Here is a 17,916-nt window from a genome sequence, read left to right as displayed (position 1 = left end):
TTCCTGCAGCACCTTCCACATTACAGGACTGAAACAAGGATGTTTTTTGTAGCATAAAAAAGAAAAGAAACCCATGCTGAAAATCCCCCGCTTTTGCCCTCAGGGAAACGCTTGCTGAATGGCAGACTACACACAAGGATCTGCCATTAAAGTGACTCCTTAGCATGAAAGGCTTCAAATGCAGTTGAAAAATGCACACCACCTGATCATACCTAAGCCTGCAACAGTTAACATGAAGAAAAAAAAAAGTAACAGAATTCAGTACAAACGATTTGTATGACCATGGAATTTTTCAACACCAACACTTAACTACAGAGGCTGCATTCCTACCATCATGAAAAAATCTTTTCACAATAGCTCTATCTTCCTATTAATGATTTTGAAACTTTTGAGCTTTAATAATACCGAGCTGATTAACCACAGTAAGCTATGCATCAGGCATTAAATAATCTCATCAAGTCGGCGTCGTTCCTTATCCATGTGGCTGATTTCACAACCACGGTTGCATCTGCAAAGAGAAAATTTCTGGAAATCATTGGATCCAGAGCCTTTTCCTGGCAGGCAACCATAGCAAATCCACAGCATAAGAAACTCCCTTAAACAACTAGATGTGCCTGCACTGGCCTTACATAGCTCTTACGCCTCCTTGGGATTTATCACCCCTGATATACTTATGGAACGCTATGGAGGCTAAACAGATCGGTTAATTTAGTCTTCTCTTGTATGGAGGCTCTGGAATTCCTCAGAAGAAAGTGCCATATAAATCTGGTTTACTGTCAGGTGAAAGGATTTTACAAATTCCCATCCTTTGTGAATCTACACATTTGTCCATCTCCACTGTGAAGTCCTAACGCATACAATCAAATCAAGATTGGTTCTTTATATTCTTGCTATCATTCGCTCTCTGACAGAACAAGAAGCACTCAGATTAAGAAATCTGCTTTATGGCCCATAGGAAGGTTTGTGGCTAGGAAAAAGCAAGGAAAAGTAAACTAATTCCTTCAAACTACAGTTTAATAAGGAAAAAGAGTTAAGTATCTGTCATAAGTTTTGGCAAAGTTATATTGGTTTGTGTTTTATACAGATTATACTTTGTTAATTATCTACCTAAATGTTGGGTTATTGGAGGAACAGGATACGTGTCAGGCTTGGTTACAAGAGTCACTGGATGTTCCCTAAGGGATGGGGAGTCATTACCCAAGCACCGTAACGCGGTCACTGGTGCAGGGGCCTCAGCAGCCCTTGAACAGTGATGCTGCTGACGGTGGTCAGGGCCACTAAAGCCTGTTAGTACCCGGGGATTTGGCAATATCTTTGTCACTTAGAATAGAGTGTGAGTAATGAACTTGATTCCAGGACTCTTGTTATGGAAAATTCAAGCTATGTTAATAACGTAACCTTAGTATTTAGCAAGAAGGAGAAATACAAAAATAAACAAATAGTGTTTGACTTATAGAGCACAGGAAAAAGAACACCTGTATTCCAGAAACAGAATCTTTAAAGTACACGGAGCATAAAATGACACTTCTAAGAGAGTGTATAGAGCTGTTTTGCTTCTCCCCAACATCTGTACGTTGTCTCCTGCCAAGTCAAGGGGTCTCTCAGTATGAAAGGGAGGAAAGTCCTTAGCCAATTTTCATTATGATACTGTCACCATCAACAGCAAAGAGAGTTAACCCATCTCTGCTTGGTTTCTCTTGTGCAGACACTAAAAAGGAACTCCCACAGTAACTTAAATGTAGCTGTTTTCAGGGATAAAGCTAAGAAAGGGAAAGAGTCAGCCTAGCATTATCGAACAGGTAAGACTCTATGGCATACAAATGTTTAATCTCCTGTGGACTAAAATGCATTAATCAAACTAAATGCGCTAGACAGGGAGGCAAGTGGATAGAAGTTAATGGCCTGCAATGCACCGGAGACACAACAGGATGGCTGAGCAGTTCCTTTGATCCCCAGGCTCTAAAAACAACTCTTAAAACATCGTTCTCCCCAAACACATGAACAGAGCTCTTTATTATTACGTGCTTAACAAAATGCCACAGCAAAACACTACATTATGAGTTGACTTAAAATTAAATGAATCAAAAGGTTAAGGCTAGAAAAAAAATTAAGCAAAGCTCACAGCATTTAAATTACAAACCAGTAATTAAGTCACCAACTGAAATTAATATTTCATATGATTCACTTAATGTATTACACTTATTAGGTTATATTTACTAACAGAGTTGACAGTATAATAGGTACTGTCCATTTTATACTCCTAGAGAATGTATGTGTGGTACGAAATATTTGGTATTTGGAAAACAGATTCAAAAGTGTTGTAATTTTCAGTGTAATTATGTCTAATTGCCCACAGTCATTTATCTCAATACAATGGATGCATGATGGCTTAAGTTTCTAACATTGGTTCCACTGGGGAGGTTTTTCAAAGACCTCCAGTCCATGGAGGAAAATATAGATTCTTTTCCTGTGAACTGTGAAGTCTCTAACATGAGACAGTGCAGACAGCAGCCTCTAAAAAGGCTAGAAGACCAAATAAATCAGAATCCTGGAAAACAAAAGACATGAAGAACTTATGATTTTCTACAGTAAGCCTTGTTTTAAATTAAAAAACAAAACAAAACAAAACAAAAAACATTGCTGCTACAGAGCAAAACTTACAGACAAGTATCAAACCTTTAAATTATCCACATTTTAAAATTTCCATAGATTGTGAATTTACCATGTGACAAAACTAACTGTTCTCAATTACCCATCTGCTATTAAAAAACCATACTCTGGCCTGAATTCACACAGCTCCAATTTTTGTTTGATCTTGTTTCACCATTTGTCTGGGAGGTTAATGATCCCTTTGTTACATGATCTGTCTGCCCGATATAAAGACTTAACACACCACGATACAACTACCTAATAAGCTTTCCTTTGACAAGCTGAACAAACTGATCTCCTTGACTCCATTTCCCAGGTCAGTCCTCCTGTTTTTAGTTTGTCATCCTCCCTAGTATGTCAAAACCAGAAAATGAGCATGCCTTTCCACAGGGATCACTCCAGCACTAAATACAAAAGGCTCTTTAAACCTCTTGGTTCCTTTGCAGAGTTCGTCTCTGCAGAGCCCAGGATCTCAGAGGCCATTCTTAGCTCAGTTCAGCCCTAAGGTTTCATCACTGCAGTTCTTAAGCCTTAAAAAATAAATAAATAAATAAAATCACTGCTCCTGAAGATCCCTGTCCCCATATGGATATATGGCTGGGATTTCGTCACATACATGCTTGGACACCATAACACAAGCTGATTTCCTGTACCCACCTACCAAGGGATTTAAATCACTCTGTATATTTGATCTGATTGTTCCATTCTTACCACGTCCCAGATAACTGACTCATCAAAACATCTTATCAGCAGTGATCTTCTGTTTACTTCTTCCTCGTGGATGAAAACGTAGATTAGCATAAGACCTAGTTATTAATAACTTTTGATATGTTTGCCTCAGAGGCATCTAAAAGCCCTGTTTTTGTTTCTTGTCTTTTCTTTCTCAACAGCCTCTTTTAATTAGTACAATGTAGTCATGGAAAAAAACTTCTTACAGCTATTAAAAAGTCACATAGCACACCCAAAACTCATAAATTAATACAGAGGAGACCCATGTCCTCCAGGGTCTTCCTTTTTTGATTATGGGTATACTGAGTGTCCCTAAAAATGTTCTTCTGCAATTCACAAACAAGACTCACATATTCCCTTCTAATTTTCTTTCTTTTTTTTTTTTTTTTTATTTGGTTGTATTTGTTTTCTGCATCGTAATACCCCTTCCAGTAGCAATTTTGCATATTACTTAGTGGGTCTTCTGTCTGCCTGCTATAACAAATATAATCAATTAAAATAATTAGCAACTAAGCAACCATTATGTTCTAATTTTGTTATTGTCTCATTTTTCTTTCTCAACATAAGTTCTAATATATCACTAATAAACCAACTACCACTAATAACTGGCATCAGCAGCATTTGCAAATGGTGACAGTCTTTCAATTTAGAGTACAAATATCCAGTATGTCAATAAACAATACCTTCACAGCTAAGCCACCTTGTTGGCACAACACATCTACCTGTTACCAAAAAGTCAGAGTGATCTTCCTGGATCTTTGAACTCTGAAGTCATATTTAATTTTAGCAACTTTAGATCAGTGCTGAGCACAAGACTGAGTGACACAGAGGCATTTTCCCAAAGCTGGGATGTGTTATGTCATTTTAGTGCATTACATGAATATAGGCCAAATAGCAAATTGAATCCAGACTTCAATATCAAGCTCCCTTTGAGGTATGTGCATGCAACTGTGGGCCACATGAATCTCTATCAGCCTTTGGTGGTAATGTATTCAGGGTGATATTAGAAAACTTCTGTAGCTTTACTGGGGTTTCTTGCAAGGCCAAAGCTGCCTGCTGGTCCCAGTCCAGCACAGAGGTCCTTATGCGGTGGGGGAGCCAGCCCCAGTGCAGTCCCCACACATGAATCATGCACGCAAAGCCTTCGGCAAGACAGGGAATTTCATTTAACCAGTCCAAAATGTTTTTTCTCTCTCTGCCAAGGTCTTTAATCTCTGTATTCTCTATACAAAAATGAACTTATGTAGCTTAGAGAAAGATTAGCAGGGAACTCCGCTCCGCTTCTTCTGTGTCTTCTGGGAACATGATTTAAATGTACATACATCCCCGAAGTCACCTGGAAGAGACTTTCCATGACCTGGTTCAGAGATCTGAATTCCTTAGGCAGCATTCAATCCTCTTATTGCTTTTACTTATAGCTCGTTGGTCATTCATCAGAAACTACCAAATGTAATACAGCAGCTTGTTATGTAAATCCAGCCCAGACTACCTTCCACATGCTGCATCACAACCTTTAAATCTGACACAGCAGAGAGGACAATTATCTACAAACACCTGGTACAATTTCTAACACTGATTCTCCTTAACCACACAGCCCACATTGCCAAATTGGAATTTTCAGACTCACAGGGTTCTCTTTCTCGAACACACACTTCTGTACTTGTCACAAAGATTGCTCTCAACCATGCCAGCAATTACACTGCATTCATTAAGTAGGACTAAGTTTAGTCCTCAAACCCCTGTTTTAAATAAAAGTACTATCTTTCACAGAGACAGACTAATAACTTTTTGAAATATGTCTCAGTTCCATTTTTATGAATTTCTAATGTCTCTGGGAATTTCAGAGAGCTGGTCTTCATAAATTGTGGATACTTTCATAATTTGACTGAGATCTTGTAGAAAACTTCAAGGTTTTATCTACATTTCAAGATCAGATTAAGCATTATAGCAAGTAGCTAAAACAAATTAAGCATCACAGGTCTTCTCTATATGCAGTGAGATTATTTCAGTGCAAGTCCCAGTCCTTCTGCCTGAATTATCTCCTCTATTACTTAGGTCTCCAGATGTATGGAGAGGGTAAATGTCTTGTCAAAGCTGCCATCCCTTCTGTCAGGATGACTGATGAAGTAACTGTGCCGACAAGAATATTCCCTCAGCATTCAGTTAAGCACATCATAACATTTCATTTTAAAATGTATCTATGATATGGAATTAGCAGAGCACATACTAGATGGATTAAAAACTGGTTCACTGTCAAGGCCTGAAGTAGAGCTGTAGAGACAGAAATAAATAGAGATGCTTTCTAGTGCAGATTTACAGGCATCATTTCTTGGTCCTGCACTGCTAATGTCTTTATTTTAATCTACATTCTGATATAAACCATTTGCTAGGAGAGTCTGATGACACAACAGTGGGTGACACAGAAATGATGAAAAAGGCAGCTACTCTTACAGCATGCTCTTAGTTACAGCATCCTATTAGTTAAATTGGCACCACTGCATGTGCCCTTTCCATAGACCCATAGTACATTTGGGAATGCAAGTTACACCAAGGAAGGGAAGCTACAGTTTGGAAAGCAAAAACTCGAAGACCCATGCCAGTTGTTTTGGATAACCATTACCATGAGCTGTGACTACACAGTGGCTGGGTCTAAAACTGGGAGAACCACCTAAGGAAGCAAAATTGTGTCTGTATGAAGCACGCATAAGAACGAAACTAAGCCAGTATGTCTAGTTACGGTACTTGCACTCAGGAAGAATGGGGATGTTTTCATGAAAGGTTAGAGAAAGTCCACTAATATAACATACCTTATAGAAAACAAACCTTGAGTAGAGCATAATGAGTTCAGCCTAAAAAAGAAAAATGAGATAATGCTTCATCAATACATATGAGCATTTACCCATGGAGAAAGGAGTAGTCCGCAAGCTCAAAAAGCTTTTCCAGCAAGATAATAATGAGCTTCAGTGGTTAAAAATTTAAATTAGATAAATTTAACCTTGAAATGAGACATCACTTACCAAGAGGCAGATCAAATCAAAGATGGAACAGTATGAGGGGGATGGGGGATGTAAAGATCTCACCAGTTTGACATGGAAATTGAGCATCATTCTAAAACACATGCTTTGACCCAGCTTTTAAGATAAATCTTCCAGCCAGCATGTGAATGTAGGATGGGATCCAGCCTCACTGCCCATGACTTTTTTTCTTGACTCCAAGAAGAATGTCACAACCACCCTGCCCAGAACAGCTGTAGGAGAGTTCCCTTAGGAGAGTTATGATGAGAGCTTAGGCTTCAATTCTTTGATTGCTGTTTTCCCAGGATCAGGAAAGACCTGATATCTACCTGATATCTACCCTGATTATTTACCTGATTATTTACCTGATATCTACCCTGGCTCCTGGACTTGTATTTTCTGAAGGTTAATCTTAGTCAACAGACAGTCCATAACTGAAAAGAAGGTGCAAGGCAGGGCAGGGCACAACTCTGAAATGGTGCTCTGAAAATCATGAGTCCTTCCTGATGCCTGGTGAAAGCATTTTGCTTATATGCTCAGGATCCTACACTCTGTCAGAGAATATCTGCCCTATCTCTTCCAAGACTCGAGGTTTCAACACCTAAGGTTTTCTACAGCATCTTGAGATAAGAATCACACTCTGAAACCACGAGGGTATAGGTTGCCTTACGAATTTCTTTCCCTTGGATGAACTTGGAAGCAGGCCACCTTGGCTTCCACTACTCGTGATTTGTGCCTCTCAAATTAGTATTTGGAAGACGCTAGAAAACAAAGTATTTGGCCTAGCAGAAGCCTTTGGGACTTGGAACAGGCTCTGCATGAACCTAATTGTTGTGTAACATGAAGCTGATTTTAATTTTCGTAAAATCTTTGGAGTGAACGGTGCATTGGGAATCCTCCACTAATTATTGTTTCCACTTTTTGCTTTCTAGAGGGAATCCAGGCTTCTTGCACAAAAGGAAAGAAAGAGAACAGCATACTTCCAAAGATACTCTCTTAGTCCCTGCAGGATGACTTTTACCCTCCAGAAGCGAGGAAGTTTTGTTACCAGTCATTTTCTCTATTCTAAGCTCCTATTTTAAAGTCCTGATTCTGCAAATCACCAGTTATGGTGTGTAGTCATGGATTCTCCATTCAGTTGTCTGTCAGACCCTTGCAGAGAAGCTGTCTGCAAGGTAAAAGAAGCAGGTTCATTGTCCATGCCAATCTTACTTTACATTCATCCTGCTAACTTGTTTTCACTACCTTTCCTGGAGAGAAGGTTTCTCAGTGTCACTGTGGAGCTAATTCCTTGAGGAGCTTCACTTCATCCTTAAGTGATACGTGCTCATGGAGCACTGAGGAAGAGTAGATTCAATTGACTTGCAAGAGTGAAAGATCTGCTGCGAGATGAAACCTCCAGCTGTGAAACCTCCATGCCTACAAAGCATAGGAGTGAAGCTGCAGTACCTTGCTCTTAAAGCCACCTGGATCATTTTCTCCTCTCCCTGTTCTCTCTGAAGCACTCTGAGCATGTTCCATCGGGGAATATCCTCATTGCAATGCCCATCCATCAGTGTCGGTCAGTAGCAGGCAGTAAATGAAAGACATGTTCTGGGTGCAAGCCTGTACTCCTCACTCATCCTTGTGACTGAAAAGTTACATCTGTGGAGTGCAAAGAAAAAGCAGGAGAAAGTACACTGGCCAGGCAGATATTGCTTTTCTTTACTCACCTCATGTACTGACAGACAGAGCTGCACATAAAAAGCCATCTCTGAATGCTGTCAGAGGCACTCTTGCTTGTGAAACATGAATCGAGGTGATTACTAAAGCCTGGGCTTGTGGTGCTCCCATGAGCAAGGCAAAACACAAGCCCAATCCCCATCACAGCCCTCTGAACCCTGTACTGCAGGCTGTCAATCTAGCCAGAAATCCAGAGATCTCATTTATGCAAAAACAAAACCAGAAAGACAGCTCCTCCTGATGGGAATAAAAATTAATTCTATCCAGGCAGCAAAGAACCTGAATTGCAAATTATGATGACAATATTTCCTTGTTCAGAGGAGACTGTCTCATGCCAAAGAAACGCCATTAGCATCAGAAACCCCATCCAAGTAAATCACTGTTGAAACCTCCAGAAACAAGATACAAAAGCAAGCAAAAGGCTAGGCCCCTCTTTGTAAAGAATCCGTTGCGATGGAGTGAAATGGACCCACAGAAAACAAGGGACCTTTTATTTCAGAAAGTATACTTTGGGCAGCAGGACAAACGTGTAGCTGGCATCCTGGCAGTGCTGCCAAAGGCATGTTGCACAAAAGACTGGTGATGTAATTATGGTCACCACAGATCCACAGATCTGGGTTCTGCTTCTGGCTCTACCCCAACCCCTGTGTGAACACGAGGCTGTTTGCTCTGGGCAGGATTCATCTCTCCTCACTTTAGCCATCTAAGAGACAAGCATCTAGTCTAAGTGCTCTGCCTAGGCTCAGTCTGTGGTCTATGGGAGAGATGACCCCTTCCAGAGAGCTACTTAGCTCCTTTCTTGGACACCACCCTTAGGGCAGGACAGATGGCCTCTGCATGTGCTGATCTCTCACCACTGACTACAGAGGAAGCTCAGGGCAGAGACTCAGCTCCCAGCTCTCAGCTGGCTGAGGTAGACTCCGCCCTCTGTGTCTGCTATAAAAATGAGATACCTACCCATCTAGACTGCAAGCCACTTAGGATCCAGTTAGGGCTTCCTCTACATCTGCATTTTGCATTTGGCACAACGAACACGGGCAGCATCCAGTACCCTTAGCATGCTACATGCACTGATATCCAACACAAACAGCAAACACTTTTGCACAGCCCACAGAGTACAGATGCCAGGGTCTTGCCTACTGTAGTAAGTTAGAACAATTGTTGGAACAGGCTGAGTCGGGAGGTTACCATCGCTGAGCTTGCATCTCCTCTTCTGCATCTGGGTGGCAGGGCAGTGTGAAGGCCCTGCCTAATTATGGCACTCTGAGCACAGGAGCTGTGAGCACAATAAGATTTTGTTCTGCTGTACAAGATGAGGAATATTCTGAGCATTTCTTGACATGCCTTCTTTTACAAAGACTGATCCTAATTTGCTCTTCAGAATATCTGCTGCCTGCCATATTAAAGAAATTGCCAGGCCAATTACATTTCTCAGAAAACTAACAGGAACTTTTCTTGGACCCAGATAGAATTAACTTCAAGAGAAAAATGTCATTTTAAGAGAAAAATGAAATGCTGCAATACTGCACACAGAATGTAATCCTTACTAGTGGAAGTGAAGACAAGTTGGGGTTGGTCTATTCTCCCATGTGCCTGGTGACAGGAAGAGGGGGAACGGGCTAAAGTTGCACCAGGGAAGGTTTAGGTTGGATATTAGGAAGAACTTCTTTACTGAGAGGGTTGTGAGGCATTGGAACAGGCTGCCCAGGGAAGCGGTGGAGTCACCATCCCTGGAGGTCTTTAAAAGACATCTAGGTGTCTTAGGGATATGGTTTAGTGGGGACTGTTAGTGTTAGGTCAGAGGTTGGACTGCGTGATCTTGGAGGTCGCTTCCAACCTAGATGATCCTGTGATTCTGTGGTTTTATTGTCAGAGCACAGAAAAATACTTAAGAACTGTTATTTGGGACCACACCAAAGGCCCCTGTAGCCAAGTGTCTTCTCTCCAAGAGGACAGAGTAGCAACTGCTTAAAGAGCACAAGAGAAATGTCTGTCCCCTTGTACATCCTCAGAGTTTCCAGCAACTTGCAGTTATGAACTCACTGAATCAGAGGACTTGTCCTTGGTAATAGCTAGCAGCAAACTGCCCTTCTGTGAATTGATCTTTAAATTCCATGTATATCCTTGTCCTCCAGAGCATGGAGGACAAGAAGAAAAGGTCCACAATTTCATTACATATTATATTATTCTATTTTAAATTTGCATTTGTCCTGCAGCTCAATAATTTCGTAAGGTCTCTCTCATCCTTGTGTTATAGGCAATAATGAACATTTGACACTTTTTCACTGTCCTCTTGCCACTCAGGATTCTAGAGAGCCATACCAAATCCCCTCTCCTTTATCTATTATAAGAGTCCTAATCTGTTTATGCTCTCTGATACAGAAGTCATCATATATATCTCTGATCACTCTTGTTGCCTTTTTCTGGACCTTCTTCCATAATCCCACAGCCTAACGCTTTCTTCTTCATAGTTCAAAACCAGAACTGCACACAGTAATCAAGATGTCAATATATCACAGATCTTGTCTTATTGTTTTTATTTTTCTATTGTTGTTTCTTCTGCTGCTTTATATGTAGCTTTCTATTTTGTTTCTACTGTATCCAGAAGTTTTGTTTTATTATTTTTTTCATAATAATTCCCATTAGTTTTTGATCTACCTTTTTGACTACTGCTGAGCACTATCAAATGTTTGAAAAGAAACACCTACAGTGACCTCAGGACTACTTTCCTGAATAACAGCAATTTCCTTTGAGCCCAGTGCTGAGCTTTTTATTCCACATGCACTACATTTCTCAGCACTGAATTTCATTACTCATTTTATCACAGCTGAGATCCTTCAGCATCCACTCAAAAAAGTGTACACTTAAAATAAACACCAAACAACTTGCCTTCTTAGTTCTGAATATTCACAACAAACTATAACTTTTCCAGCCCAACGAATGATAGCAAAAAATGTCCATCTGTAATATGCAGGCAGACACAGAGCAACTGAAATGGCTGGTGGGCAAAGATGTTCCTATTGACAAGGTCCTCTCTCTGGCTCCCCTACTCTCTGTCCTCCACAAAGAACTCCAGACATTGTAGTGCTTAGGGTAAAAATTTCAGCTACTAATCCTGCTATCTGCAATTCTCAAACGCTGGTTACCTGTAGCCCCATGACTGATTTCAAACCAGACAGAGGATTATTAGTGCTCTACAGCAGAGTCAGTTTTTACTTAAAAAAAAATAAATACTAACACTCAGAGAAGAAGGAAAGCTCTCCTGCTAGAAACAATGGGGAGACTGGGTCAAAACACCTGGTCCTTCTCACAAATTATGAGTACCATTCTGTAGCCTACCCTTTTCTTGAGCATGGAGAAGGCTCTGATTCCTTTGCAGTACTGTTCTTTTCTCAGCCCCTCTCTGTTTCATTTCAGAATAACTGGTAAGTCAGGTGGGGACATCTTCCCCAGGAGCAGATGCCCTGGAGAAGGACAAGTAGGATACTGCTCTAGCCTTCATAAATTCTGAGGAAAAACAAACAAATAAACAAACAAAACCAACAGTGGAGACTTAAAATAGTTTGGGATTTTGGTAGTTGTATATTTGTTTTCATTAACATTACCCCATCTGAAGCAAAATTCAGGGGTAAAGTTCACCATTCACTATATGAAAATGCCAGCAATGTGACTGAACACAAACTACATAGTGGGAAAGACTAGAGTCCTAGCAAGTCTCGGAGGCACTTTGAAAGGACCTCAGAAGTTTACGGAGTACCCCACTGAGAAGATAAAATTGAGGAGCCAATACTTCCTGCGTCAGAAAGACCTGTGTGAGAAAGACCCCAGGAAAACTTGTCTCTCAACTGCTCTCCTTCTTTTAGGATTTTGAGACAGGGAACAAGGTAAAGGATGTTGATTTTGCAAGTTTTAGCTAATACAGCTGTATGTTGTATATTAACCACAAGGACAGGACTGAGACAGGGAGTATGCTGTAAATCAACCATAAGGACAGGACGACCCTAAAGATAAGGGAGGAAAAGACGGTGTACACACAGTTAATAGAACCAGCAAGAACAGGCTTGGACTGCTGAAATCTGTCAAAAAAAAAAGTACGGGTCAGAAGTTTAGCAGCAAAGAAGACTTCTGGCCTTCACCAAAAGACCACCAGAGTACACCCCAACGACCACCTAAGGGCTCCAGTGCACATGCGAATAGGGGCAGGAACCTATGTTAATGGTTATTCGGAGACCTAATGAATATGCAAGAGACTTACAGGAAATGAAATGAACACACATATATCCCACTAATAGAAGCACATTGCCAGTAACCCTGTGTGTGTGTGTTAGGCACAATCTCCCCCACGCCCAGCGCCATAGTACAGAATACCTGCTAAATAACTTCAGTTATTGAGTTTTCACCGCATCTGGGAAGCAGTGGTCCTGGGGAGATCTACTAGAATGTCATCCCTTGCCTAAGAAGCTATTCATTACAGTCAGCACTTCGGGTAGAGCTAGAGAAGAGAAGCAAGTGGAAGAATGGAAGAGAGAAAGTTTATTCACAGTGACTTAACTGTTCTGTCTAGACAGGAGTAAAGAGGACATGTGAAGAAATGAATTCAGAATACAGCAGTCATTTTGTCTGTAGCAATAAGAGACACTGAACAAGAGGAAAAGCAAGGTTGTTGATATGATTCCCATGTTGTAAAATGAAAAACAAAACAAGCAAAAACAACAACAAATCAAACAAACAAAAAACAATCCAAAGATAAACTGAGCAGGTAGATGTAAGGCACATAGCAAAACAGCACAAAAATGGTGAGAAAATATCAGCTTGTTAGAATTCTATTTCCTGAATGTGAGAGCAATAATACTGGATAGAAATTACAATGGATTAACACAGGAAAATCTGAACCAGAGATGTCCATAGCTGCTCATAATTATCCCATATCTAATCCCAGACACTACAGCAGGGGAGGTGCCTTTTCACAACATACAGGCCTGATGTGCCCTAGTGGAGAGCTTGTCTTCTGAGACATCCCTAGAAGATGTCCCCCTACAAGAGAACAATGAGTTTACATTCAAAGAAGTATCTCACCATTAGCTTCTGGAAAAACATCTAGTCTTTCAGCAATCCAAAGAGTGGGAACAGGGAAATGCCAATCACAGAGCATCAGGTAAGCAAAAAAGAATTAAGTGATGCTTCTAGAGGCAAGTCCTTGACCAAAGGGAGAGTCAGCACTATCATAAACCAGAAGCCCTGGCTAACATTGCTTATGCCTATTTATTTGTGGAAGGCTGTTCATGTCAAAGAATGTAAAGGTGTAATTCCTATCTTGAGATAAATCTTAATTTACAGCTATGAAATTCGGTGAGTCTTTTCTGTGAGAAGCAATCTGTGCAGTATAATACAATTTAATCTCAATGCACCAGTTTAATATTTTAAATCCCTCAATGACACTTCTGCATTCGTTACTTACAAGAGCCATACCCCACTGCAAATAGGTCCTTGTATTTTGGATTCCTGCAATGAGAAAATTCATATAAGTGTTCATTTATTATTAACCATATTCTTCCACAGAAATGCACAGTGTTTCACACATTAACATCAGAGCCCATTCCCACAGGACTGCATACAGTCTAACGGCTTGACCCTTTGAATATATGCACTAGTAAAGTTCATGCATAAGTAATTCTTCCGGACTCAATATGCATACAAGAAACAGAACATCTGAAGACCACAGCAGTAGATGAAAAGCATAAAAATGGCAAAGACTGAGACACAACATCAATCTTCATCGATTCTTGGCCTGTGTACTCCATGATCATGTAATCTTCACTTTTAAAAATGCTGTCTTTGAGGAAATGAAAAAGGCAGGAATGTGGTGGTATCCATCTTTCAGAAGCAAGAATAAAGAAGTTTCTAACCCACAAAAGAATAATACTCAATTAACTTAGTTTCCCTACCTATCACTAAATAATGATGGATGCTTTCAGAAACAGCTATCAGTTAAAAAATTCACGATCATTACCACAGACCAGGTAGGGAAACTCTCTTCTGACTGAAGAGATGATCAGTATATTTGCTGAAGCATACTGACTGACTAATTAGCTATTATGCCTTCTTAAATCCCTTTATTTGAAAAACATCTACTTTTACAACTTCTGCTGTTTGTGAACAGTTAGTGTAGGGTTTACATGGGAAAAAGTTCAATACTGTTGCTGGCCCTAAGATCACACAGCACAATCAATGACAAATTTTCTGTGAAACAGATGGAACTGAAATGAATGGAAATGAAACTTACCTGATGATTCTTTTCTTTGACTATTCTGAATTGAAAAAACAAAAACATTTCTCATTCTTCACCTGGGCTGATACCTAGGCAGCCTAATGCTCTTGCTCTATCCACTAAATGCATTGTCACTGCTAACAATATGAGAACAAAAATTAAATTAGAAAAGCTTATTACATAAAGCAATTTGGGGTCGTCCTTCCAATTCCAGGGCCATCTTTCTGTTATAATTTCCTTGAGGCAAGAATAACTGCAACACAAGCTACCTATAAAAGATGCCTTTTATCCCCAATTTTATACCTCATTTTAGTGCTATTTTGTAATTCTCACACAACTACATTCAATATTCTATTAAAGTATAGTAACTGCAATGGCTTGAAAAGACAGAAAAGACAGAAGACTGCAGTCCTGCTCTGTCTCCCATAGATCCTCTTTGGCAAGACACAGATGCGATCACACTGCCCCACAAACAAGTGGGAAGAGGCTTGGCTGCAGAGGAGCACAAGGCAGGAGCTATGTAAGTCTCACATTTATGCGCATGATCAAAACAGTTCTCGGGAGAATCACGTTAAAAAGTAAAGGACTAATCCAGGTTTTTGATGAATATTTTTTCATGGTAATTACCATGATAATAACACCTCAGAAAAAAAGAGAGTTGATTTTAAAGTGGTGCTTTAAAAACAGTGACAGTTTTTGGACTGATCAGAAATAAACAGGCTGTGCTGGCTTGGATCACTTCCTTGTCCTGGAAGTGCCTCCTTCCAGGAGGATCTGTTCCATGATCTTCCAGGCACAGAGGTGAGGCTCACTGGTCTGTACTCCCCCAGGTCCTCCTTTCTACCCGTTTTGAAAATGGGAGTGATGTTTCCCCTTTTCCAGTCATTGAGGATTTCACCTGACTGCCATAACTTTTCAAATATGATGGACAGTGGATTAGAAGCTACATCAGTCAGTTCCCTCAGGACCCTGGGATGCATCTCATTCAGTCCCATAAAGTTGTACCTGCTCTATTTCATCAAGTGGTCTCGGACTTGCTCTTTGTTTACAGTGGGAGGGACTTTGCTCCCCCAGCCCTTGCCTACAGGTTCAGAAACTTGAGAGAAATGGGAAGCCTGACTGGCAGTGAAGATTGAAACAAAAAACTTGTTCAGTACCTCACCCTTCTCTATGTCTCCCTTCTCATTCATCAGAGGGAGGTACGTTCTCCTTGGCCTTTCTTTTCTGACAAATGTACCTATGGAATCCCTTCTCGTTATTCTTTGAATCTGTTGCAAAGTTCAGTTCCATCTGTGCTTTGGCTTTCCTGATCCCATCCCGGCACATCCAGATGGCATTCCAGGCCACATGTCCCTGCTTCCACTGCCTGGAATATCCAAAGACACTATATGTCCATCCCAGCTTTCCCAAGAAGGGACTCTTATTTGCTCTGCTAACTGTACTCACTTTGTCCTAGCACTGCCCCAAGCCTGCAGTATCTTCACCTTTTGCTGAATGTCCCATGCCTGGCATACTCAGCCTCACACAAGGTGCTTCCCATCCAGAAGCACCTGGCATGTTTAGGTGTGAAAGTAGCTGACTGTAATTATTCAAAAAAGTGTTCCCACAGAAACAAGCACTGCCTTGTAAGGTGGCATGATAATTAATTGCATTTCCCTGCAAAACAGCTGAGAGCAAGTTTGCATTAAAGAGACTTACCAGGAGATGGCAGTAACTGCAAGTCTCTTGGTTTTGTCATACTGGAACTTCCAGAGTGGGAGGAGGGTTCCTTTCTGGTCCCTGTATTCATCGGAGGCATCCTCAAAATATTTAAAATCTAAAGGCAAGAATCAAAGAATAGGTCTTGTTGAATAAACCTGAAATATATCAGCATGCTGTAGTAACAGATAAGCTTTGAAAGAGCCTCATAGCCTCTGTACAACCTGACTGGTAGTATAAAAACTGTTTCAGTCCTTACATCTCAACCCCAAAACAGCATCTAAGTCTTGTAAATGCACTTTAACCAGCACCAAGTCCTTAAACCAAAAAGCTGAAGATTTGAAAGCAGACAAAGGATGAAAAAGAAAGCAGCAGCCCCGAGCAAGGAATGACCTCAAGCCATTCCCTGATCTAGCTGTGGCCTTTCAGGAGGTGGCTGAGCAAAGATAGGAAAACCCTTGCAAAATAACATCAGCACTACATATGTCTTGTGGATGGGGCCTGTATGCCAGCAAGAGGGTTGCTCTGCACTGGCTGCTTTGTCACCAGCACCTGCATCCAGGAGGGAAGGAACCACCTGCTGAGGGAGGGCAGGGCATCAGGAGGGCAATGCTTACCAGACCTGTTGGCCCACCCTGCTCCGAACACTGATGATGTGCATTTCCTTTAAGTGATGGCAGACTGCTGTCCTGTTTGCCTTGTGTGAGTCAGCAATTGCTAGCCCTGTTCATTTTAGCCCTGTTTCTCTAACATTTAGCACTGGAGACACCAGCATGTCATAAGGTAACCAACCAGTTGCCCACAGAGGCACTAACTGCACTCCAATCTTCCCCTGTCAACCTCTGCCTTAGCATCTTTTGCCAAAATTCCTCCTAGCTTCCCCACGGGATCTATTGTGATTCTTGCTACAGCTGTGGCCACTCATCTGCAGGAAAGAATTCCTGCAGGAGTGCAGGAATTCCTGGCTTGAGTGCAAACCGCATCTCCCTGCAGGGCCATACCTTGCGCAATGTCATCAAATATGTTCTGATTCACCATTCGTTCCATAATTTTAGCAGCCTTTGAGATCTTGGTTATATCATCACTCTGTTGAAAAAAGATAAACAAGGAAGAGAAAATTTATACCCTTTTTACAAGTCCTTCAGACCTTTTGTGACTTAAAAACTTGAGTCTTTTTATCTGGGCTAAAGGATAATTTGAAGCTCCTCACACTACCACCTAATGATAAGGGCAATTGAATTAAGGCAATAATTCTGTAAGTTCAGCAAGATGCCATCTATACCTGAGCTGCAGTAACTTCGGAATTTGTTCCTGATTTAGTTCAATGGCAAGATACTTGTCTGCAAAGGTGGTTAGTCTTGTCTTCCTCAGCTCATCCAGTCTATCTCATGATGGGATGAGCTAAAAGCACACACACGATCCCTCACCCACCTCACCTGGTAATAGTTCAATAGTTTCAGTAACACAATCATGTTTGATCATTCATCAGCATCCTCTCGTATCTGCCTGGAGAGCTTTACGGTATCATCTCTTAAGTTAAGATCACAGGATTTAGAAATCCTCCAGATAATCACTGGGTAATTCCAACTTGATGTATACATAGATCCATGAGCTTGTACAATATATAATAAACATGCAAAGGACAGTTTGCTATCCAGCTTTTGTTGAAATTGCTTTGATACTGCGTACAATCCCATCCTCCCTGCCAAGAAACACCACATGTGGGTAAACCTGTAGGTGTGAAGGTATGCAGAAAGAGCTTCAGGTACACAAGTATTGGAGACCTTTGGGGGAGTGGCATCTCACAAGGCCAGCAGTCCCTAGGTTGGCATATGG

General features: G+C 40.9%; 1 protein-coding gene across 1 annotated transcript in view; it reads right to left on the bottom strand.

The window, feature by feature from the left end:
• DNAI1 (dynein axonemal intermediate chain 1) overlaps positions 1–17,916 on the bottom strand; it is a gene marked incomplete at both ends in the record, with an annotated part of 133,300 nt that overhangs the window by 91,600 nt on the left and 23,784 nt on the right. Inside the window, 3 exons of the mRNA XM_084305112.1 lie at positions 13,573–13,616; positions 16,081–16,198; positions 17,082–17,166. Of these exons, the coding sequence (XP_084161238.1) occupies positions 13,573–13,616; positions 16,081–16,198; positions 17,082–17,166 (247 nt within the window). The remainder of the gene's footprint in view (positions 1–13,572; positions 13,617–16,080; positions 16,199–17,081; positions 17,167–17,916) is intronic.

This window comes from Netta rufina (assembly GCF_964035555.1).
Source record: "Netta rufina genome assembly, chromosome: Z".
In the NCBI taxonomy this organism is placed as follows: Eukaryota; Metazoa; Chordata; class Aves; order Anseriformes; family Anatidae; genus Netta; species Netta rufina.
This window is presented reverse-complemented; position numbering and strand designations above follow the sequence as displayed.